The sequence below is a fragment of the Haliaeetus leucocephalus genome, unplaced genomic scaffold (assembly GCF_000737465.1).
Source record: "Haliaeetus leucocephalus isolate CR32 unplaced genomic scaffold, Haliaeetus_leucocephalus-4.0 Scaffold1, whole genome shotgun sequence".
NCBI lineage: Eukaryota > Metazoa > Chordata > Aves > Accipitriformes > Accipitridae > Haliaeetus > Haliaeetus leucocephalus.
This window is the reverse complement of record NW_010972437.1, coordinates 22,544,644-22,567,874: the sequence shown is the minus strand read 5'-3', so window position 1 is coordinate 22,567,874 and position 23,231 is coordinate 22,544,644. Positions and strand designations below refer to the sequence as shown.

Genomic DNA, 23,231 nt, shown 5'->3' with positions numbered 1-23,231 from the left:
TTCTGTGAGGCCCAGAGGGATGAAGAGAGCCAGCCTGCCCTGTGATGCTGAGACGTGAGTTTATAGTAGATCTGAAAGGTAGTGCAGTGCTGCACCTAACACAGGTACTCCTGCAGCGAGATTACGCTTTCTGAAGGTTCCAGTCAAAGTCTGCACAACCTCAGAGGTCTCTGCACTTGGGTAATGTGGACATAGTCAAAGCTCTTCTATGGACTCACAGAAAACATGTGGCAGAGGTGAGATTTGGACCCTTTACTGTTGTATTTCCACCTGGTAGTTTAATCACTTGCCCTCAGCCTTGCATCTCCAAAGAAGATGTAAGTCTTCAAAATGCTCATTAAAGTCTGTGAGTCCCATATGCTAACACTGGGACAGTGGGGCTTCAGCGTGGCTGAAAAAGTTGTCTCTCATACAACATGGAGAGACTAACATGCAAACAAGTTACCATTGGCCACGACCACATGGGCATAGCCAAAGGTTAAATAGTCCGCAGGCTTGTCCTGTTATCAGCCAGGAATGACATGCCATTTGTCCCTGACTCCATGATTTGACTCTACTTCTCTGAGACAAATTGACTGAGCTGAGTTACTGCCATTTCTGATGGCTTGCATTGGTATCGCACTGTCTTATGCCAGCTTTACCCCCTACTAAGTCACGTTTGGCTGAGAAATTACCTTGCCAGTTGAGGTATTAATGAGGACGTGAGCAAGCAAAGAGCATGATAATGTTTTTGATTATATCCAGATCGTAGGAGGGTAGCTAAAAGCGCTGCTGCAGAGAAGCCTAGAAAAACAAATACCATCCTTTCTCACTGTGATTTTTCCTATCAGACAAAAGAATGCTCTAATTAAAGTTGCATCCTTGTATTGAGGGCTGGAGGGGGGGCAGATAACATGGTGATGTGAGAAGAAAAGGGAGAATCAGTCTCTGAAATTAACAGAAACTTTCAAAGGACCACTGATTTTTTTTAAAGAAGCTGCCTGACCTATATGGTAAAGAATATGATGAAGGTAAGAAATCTGTGATTAGACATTGCAGCTAGTTAAATCTGTAACGGGGGGTGCACAGCTTCTTTTCACAGGGAACAAAAGTGTGATTTAAAGTGCAGGTTTTAACCTCTCTGATTGAGCCTGGGGTAGTTCAGAGGGAGATTTTCCTCTCTGATACTGTGCCAGGTGAGGTCAGCTCAGCCCCTGTGGGGTGTGAAGGGGTGGAGCCCCACTGGGGTTTTGGTTCTTACCTATAGAGTTTGCTTTCCTCTGCTGGTCTGCAAGGAGTTTGAATTTGCCATACCCCAAATCTGTGCTGTCCCTGGCTTATAGCCCTTGGGGAGGAGGGGAAGAGGTGTGGACAGGAAACGATGGAAGGACAATTTTTGTAATTATGGGATTCTGGGAACTTTGGAGCCTGGCCCAAATTTTGTTCAAAGTGTAATTTTTTTCTTAGTTAAAATGTGTGCATTTTCTCGAGCACAGAACGTGAATTTTAATTAACTCAGAATAAATGAATCAAATAAAATGCTATGCTGCAGCACTGTCAGGTTGCTGGGCCGGACCAATGCACAGAAGGAGCCGCAGCTGTAGGAGCAAAGAGCAGCTTTGCCCCAGATGTTGTACATGGAGAAGAGAGCGAGGCAGTGGCAGTCTCTGGTCTGTCATCTTTGTTGGCAGAGAAAACAGTTGGTCCTTCAAATCACCTGCGAGGCAATACCATCTTCCTCTCTGCAAATGACCTCACGGATGTGGTAGTCCATGTGCTTTTGCTCATCAGCAGAGGAACCAGGCTTTCGGCTGAGTCATGGCCAGTGCCTGCGCAGCCAGTGCTGCGTGAAAGGCAATCCTGGCGCAACGCAGGCTGATAGGAAGCATCCTTACACAGTGAATTGCAGGCCTGACTGGAAAAATTTCATATTCCAGATAAAATGGAAATTGGTGATACCCCATCACAAAAGCAGCCACCCATGAGAGGCTCACTTCCTTTAGTAACACACTGAGAATAATTAAGTTTGAAGACTGTATTTCAGAGAGTGGGGTGAGAGCAAACACAAGGTCAGGATATTTTGGCAAAAGCCTTGGAGGCTTGGACCTAATGTGTTTCACAGCATCACAGGATGGGCCTGCAGAGCCGTTTCCTTTGGCATTACTGAAAAATGCTCTCTCTTGCTCTGGGTAAGTTGGTGATATGTCAGTTTTATATGGCAGAGCTTACCACAGTGACTTGCATATCACTTTATATCCAGATGTTTAGGTGCTAAGCCTACTGTTCTGTGCCACTGCAAAGGTATAAAAACCACAGCAAAGAGAAGACATTGGCTGGCAATAACTTAAGCTCACCAGCCAACTCTATCAGTATTTGCATACAAGTCATGTTGAACTCATCCAGAGTTTGAGGAAAGCCTGACAGAACTGAGCACGTTTATCAGCCTAAGTAGGCAGGTAGCGGGGCTGGCAGGGAATATTTGAACAATAATCAGTGCATCAGAAGAAGAGGAATTTTACAGTATGACTTACTGAAAGCACAACTAAAAGTGATGGGCAAATAGGAGATCAAAGGTCCCCATGCGGCTTGGGGCCATATCAAGGTACTGTAAGTGCTCTGTGACTCTGCCAACTAGATGAGAGGGGGAGAGAAGAGCTGTCAGCTGCATGTCAAGGGAGGCTTAAGCTGGCATGTGGGATAATACGTGATGGTCTGAGAGATGGACTTACTCTTCCAGGAAAATAGGAACAAACCCACACATGAGTTTTGAAAATTTGGCTCAGTTTCCATCTCTGAGGTTTTGAAGAAACTCATCTAGTGAAACAGAGGGAGGGAAATGTAACCAAAAAAAAAAAAAGGGAAATGTTCAAACAATATTACCAAAAAAATCCCGCTCCTCATTCTCTGAAGTGTGTACATATGGCTACGCTCCAGAAAACAGCTGGTTCAAGGTGTCTCAGGAGCGTAGCAAACACTGTCACCCCCAAGGAGGTGGGATCACATTGGAGTGAGGCTTTGCCTCTCCTGCCTTGGGAAAAGAGAAGGGCCAGAGACACCAGAGCCAGCTTGCTGCTCCCCTTGTGAGCCGATGGAAGAGGGGACATGGCTGTCGATCCAAGGGCCGATCCCCTTCCTGCATCTCCCTCCCACAGCAGCAGCCATCTGCCTAGATTTCTGCATATTGGTATAGTCCAAGGTGCCAGAGCTTTGCTGTTGTCCTGCATGCTCTGCAGCTATAAGCATCTGCCTCTTTTGGCTCTTCCTAGAACTGGCCCTGAGTATACAGCATCGAGCCTGAGCAGGTCTGTGCCTTGCGCCCTGCGCTGTTAAAGCTGATGGTAGTTGTCCTCCATTGACTGGAATATAGAGGATTTGATTTTCAACCTTGTCTCCAGTGAGAAGTACTAAATGGGCCTCAGTGGCAACCCAGAAACAATAGCTGGAACCCTGGCTTAATTTGGAAGCTGCTTAGTCAGAATGATATGCTGCCTGCATAAGGAGCCTCTTCTAAGAGGATGCTCCTCTAGCTCTGGCTGGATTTATCACTGAGATATGTTGCTTTAGGAAAAGCAATTGCTCATACAGCAACTGCATCATATTACTGTATGCCATTTAGTATGGTTCTCTTTTGAACATCTATTGATTTTTAAGGAAGAATGATGTAGAGGACAAGTTTTTCTTCAATAGAAACAAAATTACTGGTGAATAAGGATCCAGCTTGTAAGGGAGATGGTAGCTCTCCACCTTTTCTCCAGCATGTGTATGCTAGGCCCTTCAGATGAATCACTGGAGTAGCATTTGCAAACGGATCATCACATCACACTCCGGAGCAGGCATATAATTAACTCCTTGTGAGAACAAAGGCCAGAATCATCCTTCAGGAGCTAGGTTTCTTGGGATGGTTGGCTAGTTCAGAAATGTGGATAACCATCTGAAAAGTTCAGCCACAGCTGGACCTGCGCAGAGGCACTGTGCGTTAATCTAGCATGAGATTTAGTAGCCAAGAGCCCTGGGGTCTGATCTCAGTTCCGTCACTGACTTGCTGTGTGCTTTGGAGAAGGTCATTTAACCTTTCTCTGGCTCATTTTCTCCATTAGTATAAGAGGGGAATGATACTAACCAGTTCCCAGGGAGTCGTGAAGCATGACTAAGCTGTGTTTGTCATGTACTGTGGAAGTACACAGTATATCTAAGGCTGCCAGGAGCAAAGATAGGAAGAGCTGACAGGACTTGCTGGCTTCTAGCCCAAGGCTCAGCCCCAGTGCGTGGCTTCCAGGAGTGCCAGAAGGGAGCATTAGGTTTGTCACGTGCATAATTCTGTGTCTTCTTTCGTATCGCCCAAAGGACCCTATTCTGTTAATTATTTTTCTTATTATCTAAGTTGTAACAGTTGTGAGTCCCTCTTGCAGACCTGGCTCCTGATTGCAGCACAATCCCCCCCCTGAGGAGGTGAAGCAGAGAGGGAAGTGCTGGTCTCTTCTCCCTGGTGTCCAGTGATAGGACACGTAGGAATGGTTCAAAGCTGTGCCAGGGGAGGTGTAGACTGGACGTTAGGAAACATTTATTTACTGACAGGGTGGTCAAACACTGGAACAGGCTTCTTAGAGAGGTGGTCGATGCCCCGAGCCTGTCAGTCTTCTAAGAGGCATTTGGACAATGTCCTTAATAACATGCTTTAACTTTTGGTCAGCTTTGAATTGGTCAGGCAGTTGGACTAGATTATCATTGTAGGTCCTGTCCAATGGAAATATTCTTTTCTATTCTATTCTATTCTATTCGCATGGGGAATGCCTTCCCAGAGCACCACGAGCCTACTTGAGACTCCAGTACCTCACCTGGGCTGTGTTGGATGCCTGTTTCAGTGCAATAAAAGCTCCCCAAAGGGAGAGCAACTCTTCACTCAGTTCTCTTCAGCTTTCCCTAAATGTATTTTTTTTTTGCATGATCAAACATTATTATCAGCTTCTGTTGGCTTTGTTTCTACTTGCAGGGTAATTGTCTGAGTACAAAAAGAGGGGGCTTGAGATAGCCTGCCATGTAATGAGGGAAGGGTGAGCTTCTCACGTCTACTCTAAGGTGCAGGCAAGTAGCAACATGCGAGCAGTTGTACTTGTCTTGTAGTGATACAGACCAGCTGAGATAAGGCAGCATATTGTTGGTCTGTGTGTGTGTGTCAAAGTCCTGAGAGGTTCTGGTCATGGTCAGCATTAGGGATCTCATGGCTCCTGAGTTGCTAGCAGGGGTTGTTCTGAAGCACGGAGAGATTATCTTACCTGCTTAGTGTGCGTGGAGGGGGACAGAGTTGGGAAATGAGAACAAACCTCTCTCATTTAAATAGAAAAAAGAATCTGAAGCTAGAATAGCCTTTCATTTACACCTGTTCAGTCCATCGACTGCAGAGATGTTCCTCCTGATCTACCACAGCAGAACTGAAAAGCGTGCTCTCTTTTAATTAGAAGGAAGCACCTTTTAATCAGCCAGCACAGTGCTGACAGATGTAGTGCCTGAAAAGAAGCACTGAAGAAGAGGCCTGAATGAGTGTCTGAAGCACATTGCAACCCTTATAATTTCAGAATTCCTGAGAGGAAGGGTCTCTGCTATTATTCAAGCATTCTTGTTATGTGGCTTCCCATTGGAACGGCTTAATTTGTCTTGTAGCTCTGTTGCTCAGTGGCATCCTAGAGGAAGTACTTTGCCTTCACTGTAAATTGTTTCAAGGCCAGGCAATGTGTGAACAAGTGCATGGGCATCAAGTTACAAAGTTCATCCGAGGTGCGCTTGGCTATGTGAAATAAACACTTAATAAGCAGCTTTAACTTGGGAATGTCATGGCAAGTAGATTTAAGTGGATATATTCTTCCACCCTTTCTTGAAACACATCTCAGCTGCTCTCTTGCTCTTCTGGTACGTATGCTTTGTGGTACCAGGCACAGTGAGCACTTAATCATTTTACGAGGCAGCCAAATACAAATTATGAAGCCAATTAACAAATACTTTCATTGACAGGATTTATACTGCAGCTTGGCTCTGTTCATATGCAGACTAGTATAGAGGGCCCAGTTCAGGAAAGTAATTCAACATCTACCCAATTTCCATGAGTGTAAATGGCACTTCAGCACAGGTTTACATGCTGGGCCCCAACATTGAGGGCAATTTATTCTCCTAACCAGGGCACAGACTAATGCACCAGGAGATCAGCTCATGGTTGTACTGCAGATATGCTCTGTGATGTTGGCTAAATTGCTCAATCTATGCTTTAAATTTAAATGAGAATGGTGTTTCTTTTTCAGTCTTCTGTATATATTTAGATAGTAAATTCTTCAAGACTAGGTTGTATGGAGCAGGAGGGTCTTTACAGCAGCTAACTTCATATATCTGAGCTGGGGGATAATATCCTCCTGCAATCGGAGGTGACAGAGAATCCACCCTCAGGTTGTTTAAATAGGCATCTGCTGTGAATCAGTCTCCAGAGGAATCACCGTAAACCCACTCTGTGTCTTAACGCAACAAAACCACAGTCGTGGCTGAGACTTCAGGGTGTTACTGTTTAAAATGGGCGTTTTCAGAAATGCTCTGATGTTCACGAATAATCAGGTTAGTAGTAATAATAATTAGCAGTTTGAGGCACCTTTTAATGTGTATAATATCATTTGTCCCAGAGTACTTAGAGGGGTGTAGTCACTTGCTCTGGAGATGGCTGAAATGCAGCCAACTCTGGGATGAAACAAAGCTCATGTTTTAATACCACAGAGTGAAGTTGCATGACCTTTTAGGACAGAAGGTGAGTAAGAAGGTTGTCCTATCCCTCCAAGTTTGTGCACTAGCTTTTTATACAGGAGAAGGAGGTTATTAGAATAGCTGGCTGCACCAGGCAATCGCTCTTCTGGCCTAGTCCAGATGGGTTTAATTTAAGAGAGAAAGGAATTAACCAGTGTTCACTTACAAGACAAAATGGGAGAAAAAAAAAGGAAAAAAAAAAGACCGAGGAGGCAGCTCATCCATTCATGCAGAGATCTCAGTGTTCTCATGTATTTCTTAATCCTACTCTTTCAGCTGCTTTAAATTATAGTTCAGCAAGGTATTAAACAGACATAACTTCAAACACAAGCAGAAAAAAGGACACAAATGGGGCAATTCTAGGTACAATAAACCATGCCTGTCATTCAGAGACCTTGCTCATTCTTGGACTGAAATTGCAGTTAAAATGCAATTCATAAAAATGGCACTGTCTTATTCAGCAGATCTTTCTCCTTGGCTTTTTACTCCTGGTATAGCTTTACAGAACAAGTATGGTTAAAAGAGCATGTTATTAATTAAGAATTAGTCAGTTCTAGCTGGGCAGGTCAACTGCAGTCTGGAGTTGTCTCTGATTGATAGCCTGGTCTACCTACTGGTCGGTGTTCATATTACTGCTGATGAGATGTGAGAAGGATCAAACAAACAAAAAGAAACTGCCAGTGGCTGTGCAGACACCAGGTGAGGCAAGTGATGAAAAATGTAGGGAAACCCTCCCTCCTGTAAGAAAGCCACAAGGTCAGGCTTTGAGAGCTGCGGTTAGTATGAAGCCTTTGGAAGATCATTGTGCTATTCACATTAGTACTATGTTCCTGCCTGGTTTAGGTCTCAGCCACCTGAGTGATCTCACCACTAATGCTTTGTCCAGGTGCTACACAGCAGTCACTGAGAGGACAGAGATTGGCTTTATTTAAATGGACACTATTCCTGTCTGCAGCTGTTTTGGCTGAGTGCAATGAAAATTGTGTCCTTTAGATACATCTCTTCCATTAAAGATATTTTGGTTGAATTTGCTCTGCAGTGCTATCAGGGAAAAAAAACTAATATTAAAATATATTACTCAGTCAAACTGTCCAGCTTTTTACAAGACTAAAACAAGGAGCTGAAATCTGCATTATAAGACTTCCAAAATCAATGCATTTAAATAGCATGCTTAACAACAGGATAGCAACTTCAAGTCCCTAGTTATGAGAACTTTCTCCTTAGGGTGTTGTAAGATTGGAGGCCAGTGACATGCTTAACTTCTCCAGGAGAAGGCTTATTCCATGATATCTCATGTCCTGGAGTTGCATTAATATTTTGGTGAGAGTAGCACGTGTTTTTCTAAGGGAGCTGTCAGGTCAGTCACTGGACAAGAATTTATCTCCATTTTGAAATTTTAGCTGTATGTAAGCTTAGTGCCTCTGGTCTGCTGCATGCACCCACAGGACATAATATTTAAGTCTGTAGCTGATGCTAAAGAGTTAACAAATTACTTGGGAAAGAATGCAGCCCTTTGAGGCAGAATAGGGTTTCAGACTGTACAAAAGAACTGCTGGATTTCCAGTGACAGGACCAGGAGAGAAGATGGAGATTTTTTGTATGTGTGTACTTCTCTGCGTACTTACAGGTGGTATAATAATTACTGATATATTTTGTTCAAATATTGCTAATGGGTCTCATTCTTCTCCGGGTAACCAGTCCCAGTATACAATAGGGTGGTGCAAATCAGAGCTACATCAACTGAAGATCTGGTACCAGGAGTTTGACTTCCGGAGTTCCCCATCATCCTTGTTCCCATCCTTCTTTATTGACAGTCAGCAGCAGTTGAGACCTTTTGGTTTATTTGTAGAACTGGGACAAAGTATACAGGCAACTCTATGATTATGACTTCAGTGATATACAAGTGAGAGATTACAGAAGAAGGAAAAATTGCTCAAGCCTTGTGGTCATTGTGACCCAATACGAATCTCTCTTATGTCGAAGTTTGAATTACTTGCTTTGCTTGGGCAGAGTGTGCTGCTGACTCCAGACCCTAAAGAGGGCTCTTTAGAAGAGTCTTTAGGACCTTTTCATCACTATAGGTAGGAGCTTTCTGCTGATTTCTCTGACTTCACTGACCTAAGACTGGAACATGCATTTTTACTAGGCAGGGGAATGTCAGTATACTGGCACTTCTAGAGCAGATGAAGCTATATCATCAAAGCTGTATTTTCTACTATTTAAATAGAGCCACCTCCAAAAACATAGTTCACCTGGTATAATATAAATGTGTCTTCTCTGGGAGATTGTGGTGACAGGGATGTTGGAAAAAGATCACAGCTCTTTAGACTCCCTGACAGATGGGGTGCAGAAATATGAAGTGAGACATGGCCAAAACCCTCAAGCACACAATCAAGTCCTATGGCTTAATATGTCAGCTGATTCCTGGTAACTGCATTGTCTTAGCACGTAAAAATGTGAGATAAATCCTGTTAACTAAGCCTCACCCATAGATGTTCATGCAAATGTGTGTTCCCTCCTATTTGTGACAGGATATGAACATGCAGAAGGAGGGTTACAGGAGCTTAGCTGATGTGCGGTATCTCATGCTACAGTGACTTCTGTCAGGAATTCCCTTGCCTTGCCTGTGGAGATACAATGACAGGAGGATTGGGAGTATCTGCAGTCACTGCCTTGATTTCCCTGCTGTTTTTCTGTGCAGAGAGATTCTGCTGAGAAGTATCTGTCCTCTTTTCTTCCTTTTCCACAAAGTCCTGAATGGGAGCACTCACAGGGACGGGCTTGGAGGGGAGCATACTACAGGAGTCAGCTTTGCTCCAGCTGGCTTCTGTCCAACCCCAGTTTTCTCAGAATGCAGAGAAAAACATGAGTGCAGCCCATACAGGACTTCAACTAAAGCCCTTTGAGGGTTTGCAAACAGTCCCTGTGTTGTTGGGATTTCATTGTGGCTCTTCATTATGCGTTCTGGAATATTTTACTCCAGACCTGCTCAGAACTTTGTTACGAGGTTCACGAAGACACTGGTGAACAAGAGGCATATAACTATTTTTGCATTCTGTGGAGTGGAGTCCAAGAAAAGCTTGTTGTTTGTAGAAATGAATGACCAAGAACTATAACTTGCTTTTATAACTTTTCCCTTCCTTCTTTGGTAGCCTAACAGTTTGTAATTTTTCTGCTTGTTCATGCAGGAACTACCTCTTCAGGCTTAGTCTACACAACGTTTCTCTTATTCAGGTATGTTCACTTTTTACTCTTTTGTTTTATTTGACTTGCTAATGAATGTCCTGTAATATTTGATGTACATTTTCAGAAGGCTGTATAGTGTAAATTTGCCCAGGGTGATGGAGCAGGGAGAAGACAAAGTCAGAACCAGATGCTTATTCCCACTCCAGTGATCATGCTGGGGGAAGGGCTCTTCTACACGTACCCATCTGGACAGCACTCTCTGCTCTTGATTCTTGAGTGGGTGGTAACGGGATCTGCCAAAAATACGGCATCTTAAGGAACAAAGCATATAGTGTGACTGATACAGGCTTAAACACAACAATCAACAGAAATCCTTGGCTTTCATTAGAGGAGATGTCATATGCTGAGGAGCTGTGTTTTGCTGAATGCATTACTAAAACCAAGATTGGACTAACAAGCATTCAAGAGGCAAAATGGGTTGAAAAACATATGTTACCCATGGCAGAATGGAGGCAAAGCAGCTCAAGTTTGAAAGGGCTTGCAAATATCCAGCAGCATTAGGACTTTCCTCCTACTGCACTGAATCTGGAATTGGAAGATGCAGCAAAAATTGTTAGTGAAAACCCCAACTGGTTTTCTTTAAATAAACAAATAATTATGCTCCGGGATACTTACCATCTTCTACAGTTGCTAGAGCACCAAAGATGTATTTGCCATTTTTCAGACAGATTGAAGGGCCTTCCTCCTGTACCTGACCACACAAAGAAGCCATTAGAGTGGTATTGCCAGCCATTCCGATGTGCACAAGCCTTTTGCTGTTAGTAAAAGTTACAAGTACAGCTGCAGAGAAGAAAACGTGTTTAATGGTTGTAAAATGCATTGAATCTTCCTTTAAAACAAAAACAAAGTCCAGAGGTACCAATGACAACAATAGAGTTAGAGAAGCCGATACTCTCATTTGGCAGTAGTTTCCCTTTGCAGAGCCACATTAGCATGGCTGGACAGCTTCCAGCGAGCACACAGGAGAGGGAAGTCTCTGTAGTTATGCGAGGTGTCATACCTTCTGTAACGCCTGTTATCACGCTACCTCTTGTGCTTGTCAGACGAGGGATCCTCATCCATGAAACCCAATTGTGAATCTCCCTTATATACTTCTGAAGCCAGGCTTGGCTTGGGTGCTTTTCAGTGCAGCGAGTTTCCTTTCCTACACTGCAAAACATGGGAAGTCTCCTTCTATGGCACTGGAGGATGCTGTGGGATCTCCGGTTAACATAATGAGCTTAGTTTGCTCCTGCTTTCTGGGTGTATCCGGTCACTTTGCCAAGACTTTTTGCATGACAAAGAGAGCATGGAATTATGTTGACACACGTGTTGGGAATGATGGAAGCGATTGTTTCCCGACCTAATGGTTGCCTAAGTAGCTGCTTGGCTTGTCTCCATAAAGCACATGATGTGGCTTAGAGGCACCCCCTCCCACCTTCCCTTCGCCATGCATCATTTTAAAGATCGGATCAGAACGCAAGACAAGAAATGCAAGGAATTTGCAGTTAGTTCTATAGGGGGTGAGTTTTACTGCAGTTTAAGAAGTAATCACAATGCTAATTTGGGTTGGTTTGTACCTCCTCTTTGCTTCTAAGTAAAATACAGTGTGGATCTTGTCAGGCCTGATTTGGGGATAGTTTTTCATCTTGAGATTGTGGTCTGATTTATTTCTGCTTATGGGACTTACTTACTCTTCAGGTTGCCAGTGGTGCTAAATTTGTTTCAAGGTGCAGGACTGTGTTAACAGATGTCTGCTCCCTTGCATCTGTACTTCAGTGAGGTGAGGGCAGAAACATGAGGAGCGGAGTCTACAGAGACAGCAGGATATGCTGGTTGTGAGGCAAAGCCTGGCAGTGTGAGGAATATACCTCTCTACAGCAGGGTTAGGTGAGGTTTAAAGCTGTTTTTCACTGAGTGGTCTTGTGCAATCAGCTCTATCCCTAGGCCGCTCTGTCCCTGTGGGGAAAAGGCAAGGGCACATTTTAGCCCCACAGCTGTCATGGAAAGGAGAGGAGGCCAGGGCGTTCCTGTGAAGGAGATGACTCTTAATTGTCTTTTCAACAAGGGTGGCAACAGCGTCTTGCAGGAGCAATACCCCCGTGCCACCGCTTGCTAGCACAGCAAATTCAGTACTTTAGTCTCTCATTCTGTAATGGGTAGATTTGCTAGCTCACTCTACCTAATGCATGTTTTCCTTGACAAGTTATGTGTTCTTTAACCAGAAAATGAGTATTTCCTGCCATTGAGCAGGCTGTAATGGTTTTCATCACAGCATTACTTTATTCATTGCTTTCCAATGGGAATAAATTCTTCTTTTTCTGGATTGTAATCCCCTTTATGAATACTGCGTATCACAAACCTAGTGTTAGCCATATCGTTACTCTCTGATTTTAGAAAGGTTTTCAGCTCCCAGACTTTAAAAGAAGGCACTCTTTCCTTCTACCTGTTGAATGACTGCGGAGGCCTTTCATTTAAGCCCAATGCAAAATCAATTAAAATGAGCACGAGTTCTCCATCAACTTCAAGGATTGTTTAGTGAAACTGTCACTCCTGAAAATACATTTTAGGAATCTTCAGTTCCAGAAGCTAAAGTTATGGTATTACTCCTGAATCTGTGTGGGACTGCCATTAGTATGAACTTAATTTTGTAATCTCCACAGCAAAGAACACTGGAGTATCACGTAGCCACTCCATGTAGTCTGGATAGGAAGTTATTGTCTTGGAATTGCAGTAGATTAAAAGACAAAACTTAGCATTATATGGGCAAGTTACTGGATAAGAGCTCTGTAAAAAGATAGGATTACCCTATAGAAAAGTTGAGATTTCAGGGGAGGGGAGGAAGAGAGGTAGATTTTAGGATGTGTCAGCTGTTGGACCATATTATAAAGGGGTAATTTATTTTACTTTCTTAGCTCTCAGCAGAATTACCATGTGCCGAAGTTTTCTTCTCACTTTGAATTTTCTGTTGGTTCTACTGAGGTTGTTTCTCCAAGACCATAGCACTGAGCTTTTACATGGGAACTAGTGAGTGGAGTGGAGCAGAAACTGAAGCAGAACAAGCTTGTTTCCTGCTCTGCAGAACAAAATGTCCCAACTTCTCTGAGATTTTTTTTCCCCTCTCTGTTTCTGAAATCTGTTTCAGAAATCCCATTTGGCACCTGAGAAACCTTTCACCAAATGAGTTTTTAGTTGCCTGAGAAACTTTGGTGTTGGTTAATATTTTTTTTTGTGAGAAACATTTTTGGCTGAATGTCAATATCTAGAAGGAAATTGAGGCCAAGGTATTTTGGGGATCACTTGTCACTTTGTCTATCTGTTTTTCTTGCCAAAATTAAGGCACATCATTGTTAAAGAATTTCTGAAAATCAGCATCTTGAGATGCCCCAGGTCAGGTATCCAAAAGCACCTGTTAATTTTGGAAACTTTGGCATGTAGCATTCAAATTCTTGCAGCAGTCAAGAAACATAGTTTTAAAATGGATACTGTTCTCTAAATCTTTTAGCATCTCTTTTAAACAAAATCCCTGCAACATGTTTCATCTCCATCTTTAAATGGTCCTCTTGTATGCATTGTAAGCTCTAAGTATTAGACATTTTATAGAACACGTTTTTAAAATGATGTGTGCTTGGAGCATACGCTGTTTAATTTATGCATGGGTCTGAAACAACTTTAGCTCCTAATCTTCAGCTTTCACAGTGAGGCTGTAGAAAAGTCAGTTTTATGCTGGAGTTTGTAATTAATAGAGTAGGTGGAAGGGTCATTTTAAAAACATAAGCCTTTGAGCAAATTTTAAAAAATGCACAATGCTGATTAGGACTTCTTAGCAAGGAATGCTATTCTCTGGTGTGCATTAAAAGCAGGCTACTTGGCAGGCATTTCATAAATCCCAGTGCAGTGCCTACCCCCTGTTCACCCTGATTTTACCTGGAACTTAGAGTTCTCAATTGAACTGAGTGGGAAATTATTTTTCCAACCTTTTTAAGATGCCAAGATTTCCAACCTTGTCGCACTGAGATGAAAACATGACTTTTTGACATCTTTGTAAAATCTGAAAGAGAAGGAGGTAGACACATGGTTACTTGGGATGCAAATATTCTGGGTCAAGTATTTTCTGAAGCATCGGGAGAGGATTTGAATGTGCATTTCTCTCATCTGAAGCGATTGACCTGGTTTGTCTGGGGCATATTTTTTGTTTTCCTTTCCTTTCCTTTATGTTTGTGACCAAAAATTTCCCACCGGATCCAAGGTTCCCTTCTGGACTCTCATCTGATAAGTTTAATAGAAACTGTTAGAATTTTATAAAATGTTTTGATTTGAATTATTTGTTTTAATGGAGGATCTCTTGTGAAAAAGTTTCTAACCAGCCCTGTGAAGTTTTTATGCTGACCAGTTATAACAGGTTAATAGTATTTAAAATACTTCAAGAGTCTGTATGTGTTCCCTTTCTTAAAAGTAAACTGTATTTTAACAGTATATGAAAGAATGAATGGGTGCACCTATTGGAAAACTATTTAGAAGACTTAAGTTATTTCATCTGTTAAGAAAGACACAAAAATTTTGAGATTAAAATATGCTTTAATTAACGATCTAATATTTTTTTTTCCTGAGGACAAAAAAATTAAGTGAGGGCTAAGTTCAGAGACAGAGCATGTTAGTTCCCCAGTAGTCACGTTGCTGAATTTGGTAGGAATGCCTGTGAACTTACACCCTGTCCAGTACCACCTGGGCTGCCAGAATCTAGATCTCCAATTACAGACCTACAATTACCCCACTGCAAAACATGAAAATGCTACAAAACACATGACTTTACGTGCTTTTGAAATTTTGCTCCAAATTTATAAATAAGAGCACCTACATTAATGTGGGCACTTTGGAGAATGTTACCCAGTCACTAGGGCAAAACTTGATGAACTTCTCAGTCCCACTGGAGGCATAAGACTTAAACCCAAGCTTAAAGTCAACAACGTGCTTAGGCAGCATCAGCTCTTAAGGCTTGATCTGAAGCTTATTGAAATCAATTTCTTTCTGCTGATATCATGGGGCTTTGAAATGGGCATTTTTTCAAACCTGAAATATGGACAAAACATTTCCATATGGTGCTGTAGCAGATGAACTACAGCTACATAGCCAGTGCATTTCTGGTAAGGAGGGGTTTAGTCCAGTTTTTCTTCCCTTAATCTGAGAAGCAGAAACATCCCTCCTACAGAGATGAAGGTCTGAAACTGCACAGCTGCTCCTGAAGGCACACTTCCCTCCTTCCTAGTCCCTGGAGGGATCTTTAGCTCTGTGGCATAATCACTGGTAAATCAACAGTATGTATCAACAAAGTATAGTTAATAATAATAAAACTTGCCTATCAGTCCTCAATATGTCACATAGCAACAAATGGAACAGGTTTCATATTTTGCACTTTGAATCAAACCGAGCATTAAATGCATTATTTTCTACTTACTTAGGGCTCAGTAGTGCCACATTTATGTGTGCTGATGAGAAACATGCTCTGCAAGTGTAGGAAAGTGTGAGGAGAGGTGGCAGAGTTTAACTTCGTTTTTCTCTCTATAGTTGAATAAAATGATAAACAAAACCAATGGGGAGCAGAGAGTAATATAGTTTACAGCACAAATTGTCACTCAGGTAATCTTTCCTCGTGAAAATACTTCACTGGGAAATTTTAAGGATTCAGAATATGTTCACAAAACCATGGTGCTCATCAGAAAACTTACAAATAGTTTTGTAAGATCAGTCTTACATCCCCAAGAGATGCTGGATAGGCACCAGATGGGGCTTGGAGGCCCAAATTCATACTGCTGGCTCTGCCTGTGGGCACCTAAAGGAAGGTTAATCTGCCCCATTTATCTGCCTGGTGTTTGCTTGCATGTGAAATAGGGATATAGCACTCCTTTATAAAGTGCTGTGAGTTTTGTCAATAAAAAGAGGTAAAAGTATTGTATTTCAGATTTACTTGCAGAAATGTCCTTGAGACAGAGCTGTTCCCATTTTTCAAAATACCCTTTCAAAAATCACGAAAAAACTAGGCATTGATATGCAGCGCAAACCCATGGGTGCTTAGAAGCTGGCCCAGCTTTGCTAAAGATACTTATTTCTTCAGTCTAGTTGGAGTGTCAAGATTATCATCCAATTTAAAATCCAGTTTGGGAAGTAATTTTGGGAAAGAGTGAGAATACTGTGCCTATCTTTATGTACCACTGAGCTGCCTGACAGGAACTCCAGTTTGAAATGTTCAGGAATAAGCTTAACTTGCCAGAAGTAATTTTCTTAAAAGCAGTTTATTATTTGTTTCTTGCAGATTCCCAGATACATCTTTGAATTATATGGCACATAGTTCTAGATAAAACATTTATTTCTTTATTTTTAGGCCAATGCAGTTCCCTCATTTAAAAACATAATCAAAACCTCTACTAGAGCAGATGCAGTCTTTAATATGTGGCTCATAGCTGAGTTGTGATTGTCACATATTTTATCAGTACGCTACATTTTTTATTAACAGATTAACATATAAATCTATTCATAAATCACCTTCCAAAGCTGCACCTAAAACCTCTCACTCTCAGCCTAGAGGTTTAAAGCTATTCCATAATAAAGCATATATTGGCTGAACAAACTTTCTGGCAAATTCAGCTTTTTATTCTTATGGTTTCAGGTTCCCAAATAAAATGTACTCCCTGAATACACCCTTCCTTAAAATGACTCATCAGGAGCTAGATTGCAGCTTTCAGGTGCAGGTCTCCCTTCCCAGGATTTATCGAGGGGAGAAATTTCTACCTGGAGTGGGAGATGGGGGAAGAAAACAAGACATGTCAGACTGGAGGTGACCATGTCTGAAGGCCACTCTTCATCCTCCAAGGACACACTTCTCCAGCTCCTCGCTGCAGGGAACTCTACTCTTTAATAGGCTCCAGCATATGCTGTTGGGAACCAACCTTGTTCTGATGTTACTCATCAGCTGAAATTCAGAGAGCAGAGAAAGCAGATCTCTTCTCACACTCTGTAGCATTGAGTGATTTCTGAACACAACATCCTCTCTGTCTGAGAGAATCCAACTCAGGAGTCCATTTATAGCCAGCAAAGCTTTTAAGCCCAGGTTTAGCTTTAAATAAATGCCAGTTTTCCTTTGAGAATTGTCTGCATGCTCTACCGAGTGAGAATACGTTTCAATATGTGCGTTCATAGATTTGCTAAACTGGCTCAGAATGCACTGTGTAGTTGTGATCAGTGTAATTGCCCTCTAAAGTGAGTATTTAGGCATGGTATAGGAAGTTCTTATATATATATATATATTTATGCATACGTACATATGTACCCATACAGAATGATCATATACATAAGGTTGTATAGCATGTATAGGAAGTTCAGAAGCTATACCTGTTTGGATTCAGACTTGGCATTAGAGCAGGGCAGCCTTCTTGGAGTCAGTGAAGGCCACAGAGCTGCTTTACATCTGGAGGGGAACTACCCTGTTACGCTCACAGGCTGAAGTGAGGTTTGGGTGATGCCTGTCAGCCATGGATTGCCAGCCCGCTTTCCCGGGTAATTTGTTAGTTGTCATTCCCTCCTTCCCTGTCTCACCTCACCTAAAAGCCAAAATTACTCCAGGGGTTTTGGTCTTTGTCAGCAAACATTATGAGCAGGATTCAGAAACTGAATTTAATTAGCTGCTGAAGTCACTTACAGATAACAGTAGCATATTGGGCTCTTTATTTGATAAAACCCTGTCAGGCTTTTTTTGTGTAGGGAATGAAGACTAATGTTCTTATTCCTTGCAACTTACAGTCAGGACCATTAAACATCCTTTAGAAAGGGGAGGGGAAAAAATGACAATAATAAAAAACAAAATCCCTTGGACTTCTCATTTCTTGTCACTGATGTTGCTTCTGTATCTTTGCAAAATGTATTTTAGTTTGCCTATTTAGCCCTTTTTCTCTGTGGGCTACTTCCCACTCCATCAGCGCCAGGAGGCTCTCGGGGATCTGCATGTACTTACGCCCTGGCTGTCCCCTGCCCTGACACGTGCATTCATCTGCGGCTGCTGTCAACAAATCCAGCTCTGCGGATGTTCCTGAGAGGCAGATCAGCCTCTTGTTGTAGGATACACCTTATCTAAACTGACATTTATATAAACTGAGATTTATATAAATATATGCTGCTTTTTTGCTATTATTACTTTAGGGATGTGGGATATTTTCAGACATGGGAGAGGTTTATTCTTTACCTGCAAATGCTGGCTTACCACAAGGCACAGAAAGCGTTTCCTAGTTGCCTCTGTCCCAATTAGGGCACTCTGATGCAATCATTAGTGAAGGCTCTAACGCAGGACGGGTTTAATGCAGCACCTTCGCTAACAGCAGTCGATGTGGCGACAGCGACCTATTGAGTTCCACACGCCGAGCGCAGGGTTCACGCAGTCAGCTCCTGCGTCATGCTCTCCTGGAGAGGAGGTGATACCTCCTGCAGTCTCTCCCCCGTTCAGCAGGCCTGGGTTTGTGGAGGTGGTGAGCTGCCAACTGCTGGAGCCTGGGGAGATGTCCTGGCACCCCACTGCTGTTTGCCACTTCTCAGGGCTGTGAGCTCAGTGAAGTGTTCTTTCTACCTGGGACCTGTCCCTGGCATCGGACCTGAGCTGCACATGCTGGGAAGTCAGAAGTAAGAGAAGTCCTTGAAAACACAAAGCACTGCATCTTACAAGACGAACAATGGAGTATCTGGGCCAATTACTGCAAAAATGCAGCAGTTTGGGTTTTTTTAAGACTGAGAATACAGAGAAGTATCTACATTTTATTCTCAGAACAGAGCTTAAGAAAGACCTAAATGAGTCACGTCCCTTGCACTGGCTCGCTGCACAGGATTCAGTTTGACCCTGATAGCATCCAGTCATTTATAATGAGAGCATTAAAAAAAACCCCACCGTTTATTGATTTGCACCTCTAAAAGGGCCCTTGAATGACCTCATATGTTTCCTTTAAACCCAACTATTGAGCTCTTAGAAAAAAAGAAAAGAAATATTTTGTAGTAAATACATTTCATGTCAGTGCCTGCGTTTTTTCCCTAGATAAATAATCCTACTTTTCTCTGTTAGTAACAGTTCAGCTGATGTGTGTTTTACAGCTTCTTTTAAATGCAACAGTTCTGAATGACTAATACGAGGGGATTATTGGAGCCTGGAGCTACACAGCAGAGTCACTAAGATGGCCTGCACGGCTGTTTCCAGAGACCCAGAGCTGGGGAGCAGAGACGGGAACAGTTTGCTCATCACTCCCACAGGACATCGATCCTGTCTCAGCACGGCAGGTGCAGCTTCCCCGAGTCCTTCAAGATCCTCAAAGAGCTTTGGCCTCCAAGGTTTCACCTGCCTTCCCCAGGCTGAGCTCAAGGAAAGTACAGCCCATGTGCTAAGAGGACAGGCGAATAAACAAGCACAAACTTGACTATGCCTATGGTATCTCCAGCCACCTTAACTGGAGAAAGATGGCAAGTTTTCAGGCTCAGAAGCCTTTCTTCAGGGCTGCAGGAGGAGGAGCAAACCTCCAGCTAAGCAACATCAGGCAGCAGCTGCTGTGAGTTGCCTGCTAATGGGAGAGGAAGGATGGGTTGTACTGCTGGAGGAGGGTGAGGGATGTGGCTGTGGGGTATTAATGAGTTGCTGGGTGCTACCACAGCTTGAACAGTCAGTAGGAACAATGATCTTACAGGTATTCTACTGCCACTGAAATGCTTCTTTCATCTAAAAGTTACCACACCATGGTTATATCTATCCCATAGATTTTTATCAGTAACGTGACTGAGTAGAGACTCAGCTATTCTGAGATTCGGGAGACCAAGCACGGGGAGTCAGTGGAAGAAACTGTGCAGAAAAATCACATATTTCTCTCCATTCTCTATAAGGAGAGTTTGGATAGCATGGACTGGCTACGTCACTTTTAGAGAGCTGCGGGGAGGTAAGGTAGTTTCCAGCCATCTCCAGCCTGAGCTTTCCTTTCTCCACACGTGAAGCTGAGATAATGATACTTGTCTTTTCGAAGTGCTTTGAAATATATGGCTTTCTGTTTAAGACCTAAGTATTATACATGATGATATACACTTGTAAATATAGGGAATTTGCCTTAATCGTGAGTCTGCAAGGTTGTTACATTCTGATTCATAGTCTATGTAATATTAAGCAGTTGTTATCTTCACCTCTGCTTTCTAGGTAAGCAATTATGCAACTTCAGCCTTTCCACGTGCTTAAAATGGACCCATTTTTTGCTACTTTTTTCTAAACTTCTTAAATGAAAACCTTTTAATGTAAAAATAGAGTAGTTGGGGTCTGGTAGGGGAAAAATGCAAAAAAGATGTATCCCTTCAGATAAGAATACTTAAAGTATAAATAATTCTGTAATTTTTTTTTTTTTAAGAGAACAGCTTGGAAAGAATTTGGTGGGAGGGTGAATAAAGACATGTTTTCATCGGAAACACTTTTGTGTCAGGAATGTGGATTAAATTCCATACATTATTTTAATTATTAATTAATCACTTCAGACAGGAGACAAAGTATGGTTTTGAGAGCTTTGAAAGAGAGTGGTTTAATTCCATATAAGTAAAGAAAAAGAAATAACAGGGCTGCAGCCATTTGAATAGGCTGCAGTGTTGCTCAAAGAGAAGTGATTTGAGCTTTATTAAGAATGACAAAAAAGTTCTTAAGTTAGCCTGGGAGTATTAAGAGACAAACTGCAGTTGCCTAAGAGGAGAGGATTTTGATGCATGGGGCAGAAAGGAATGATCAATGGTTCATAAATATAATAGCGGTAAACACAGTGACAGGAGAAAAAATGTATGTGGCTAATATAATTGTTACAAATTTAGTAGCTTTTGCTGTGAGATCAGTTACTGAGGATTTAAGAACAAGGCAGAAAAAAGAAAAATATTTTTTTCTTTTCAATACAAGATAAATGTGAAAGCATTGAAAACCACCAAAAAGGAGTTAGAAGAAGCACAAAGAAGTATGCTACATTAATCCTGTTGGAGAATCGTTTTGTATTTCCTCATCTTAATTACAAGGCATATTCTCAAAACTCATTTGTGGAATCTTTGACCTTGGTAAAGGTCAAATGCAAACGTGCTGGAGGGGAGGTGAGGGAAGAGCCAGGTGGCAGGGGGAATGTAAGGGCAGGACTCAAACTGAAGGAAATTGGAAAATAAATCCTGGGTTGGCAGGAGAGTGCAGACTGGAGAACAGAACAGAGGAGCTGGGAGGAAGGAATAAAAGGCACTGCATCAGAGTCATCTTTGCAGGAGAAGGAGCAAATAAATTCCTTGTTGAGATGAAGCTTGGCAGAGCTCACTACGGCATCAGGTGCTGACGTCTGGTGTTTGAAAAGAGGAGGGAGAAGCAAGGCAAACTGTGACAGTCCAAGCAGGGAGTCTGAAGGCATCTGTTTCCCAGCCTTAGGAGGAAGCTAGGTGGATTGATGTTACGCACAGTGGTGGGGCTCTGGCCGCTTGCAGTGGCAGCAGGCAGGGACTGCATCCAGCTGGGCTGGGCGGCGGGTGGACAGTAGGGCTTCGAAACACTTGAATTTTTGATGGTGGGACAGGAGAGGGTCACAGAGCCACCTTCCCTAGTGTTGCAGTCCAGTTTTGATTTAAACCGTTGTGCACTTCCATTTTGCAGCAACAAACAAAAGACTTGAGAAATATTTTTGGGTTCTTGAAAAATCAGCCCCATCGCTTCTTTCTCAAACTGACTCCTTGTGCTTCTCTGAGACAAGTATTTGATTTACACTGAGCAAGTGCTGAACGCAACCGCTGCCCGTGTTGCTGGTGATGTGATGGTATTTGAAATGTGAAGCTTTTGATGTAAAGAAATGGAGAGATTCAAGTCCTTTCTGGCTTGTCATTTCCCCACTGACCACTGAAAAGTGTTGCTGCATCTGTAGATAACTGTAGCCTGCTCAGAGCCTTCCAGCATATTTAGGACTGGATGGATGTTGGCTTCACACTTAATTGGAAATGCTGGGGAGAGGAGTTGGGGGCAGAGTATGGGGAATTCAACACTGTTGGTTCTTCACTTTCTCTGTATTTAAGTGTTCCTTGCTGATGGAGCACAGATGGTCTTAGATTAAGGAAAAAACATGCCAGAACTGCAGGCTAGGCTCAGACTGGGGAGTTAAGCTTGACATGAAATAAGCAGAAGGCTGTAATTAGCTTATTAAGAGCGTTAGGCACCTGGCAGAGGAAAGCAGATATGTAATGCACAGTGTAGCTATAGAACAATAAAAAAAAACAACAACCACGAAATCTGTTTTATGAAACATGGGGGACTTTTCATCACTGACTTCCTCTTCCAACCCAGCCTGGTAAGATCTGAAAGGTCCTACTTGTTCTTGGTTATTAGTGATTTATCAGAAATGACATTTTCTGAGAGTTTGTGATGCTAAGCACCAAACCCCATAGAAGCCAGAGAGTCTAAAGGTCAAAATCTAGGTGTGTTGCCAAAAACTTTCCCGGGAAGCTTGTACCACACTTGCCTGTGCACCATGTGTACTCCCTGATTGCAAATATCACACATCTCACTGCTCCCCCTTGTTCTTTCTGCCTGTTTTTTGCAGGCACACATTGTCTTTCACCTTCACCCTAGGATTCAGGCTCACTGGGGCAAGAATTGCCATTTAATTTTAAGCAGAAATGCCTAGCAGAGTGCAGCTGAGTATTCCAGGTGCTTCCACAGTACAGGTCAAAATCCTGGTGTCTAGGAACAGGAGTCTGGATCCTTTCTCTAGGTATGCGAAACAAATTCAGACATACATCTGCTGAACTGAATAGGGAAAGTACAAAGAAACTTTTTTATCTGAGGATTTAGAATTTTTTGCCCATATTCTTGAAGCTCAAAAACTATTACTTTAAAATCGGGAAGAGCAGGAGGGAGAGTCTGGTTTCACTTAAGTTCCTGTGGTAGAGGCAGGCTCAGGCAGGATCTCTGTTTTCAGCCTGCCTTGCAAAACTTTCCCAATCTCTCTGGCTTGCATGAGACTGGCCTTGGCTAATTAATCTCAAAGCTTTCATTTGGTCTCAATAATGCATCTTTCACTGAATTAAAGATTTCCAGTGCCTTTTTTCCCTTTTGGTTGTACTACACCAAGCTTAAGTGCACAAGCAGAAAAAGAATGTTGATAGGATAAGTTGAATCACATGCACATTTATTTAATTGCACGCTGCCCCCTTTTTTCAAGCCAAAACAGGCAACAAAACACGCT

The 23,231-nt window shown here is 42.5% G+C and overlaps 1 protein-coding gene across 1 annotated transcript in view; it reads left to right on the top strand.

Moving 5' to 3' along the window:
* SEMA5B (sema domain, seven thrombospondin repeats (type 1 and type 1-like), transmembrane domain (TM) and short cytoplasmic domain, (semaphorin) 5B) overlaps positions 1-23,231 on the top strand; it is a 135,171-nt gene that overhangs the window by 21,637 nt on the left and 90,303 nt on the right. Inside the window, exon 3 of the mRNA XM_010568773.1 lies at positions 9,945-9,990. Within this exon, the coding sequence (XP_010567075.1) occupies positions 9,945-9,990 (46 nt within the window). The remainder of the gene's footprint in view (positions 1-9,944; positions 9,991-23,231) is intronic.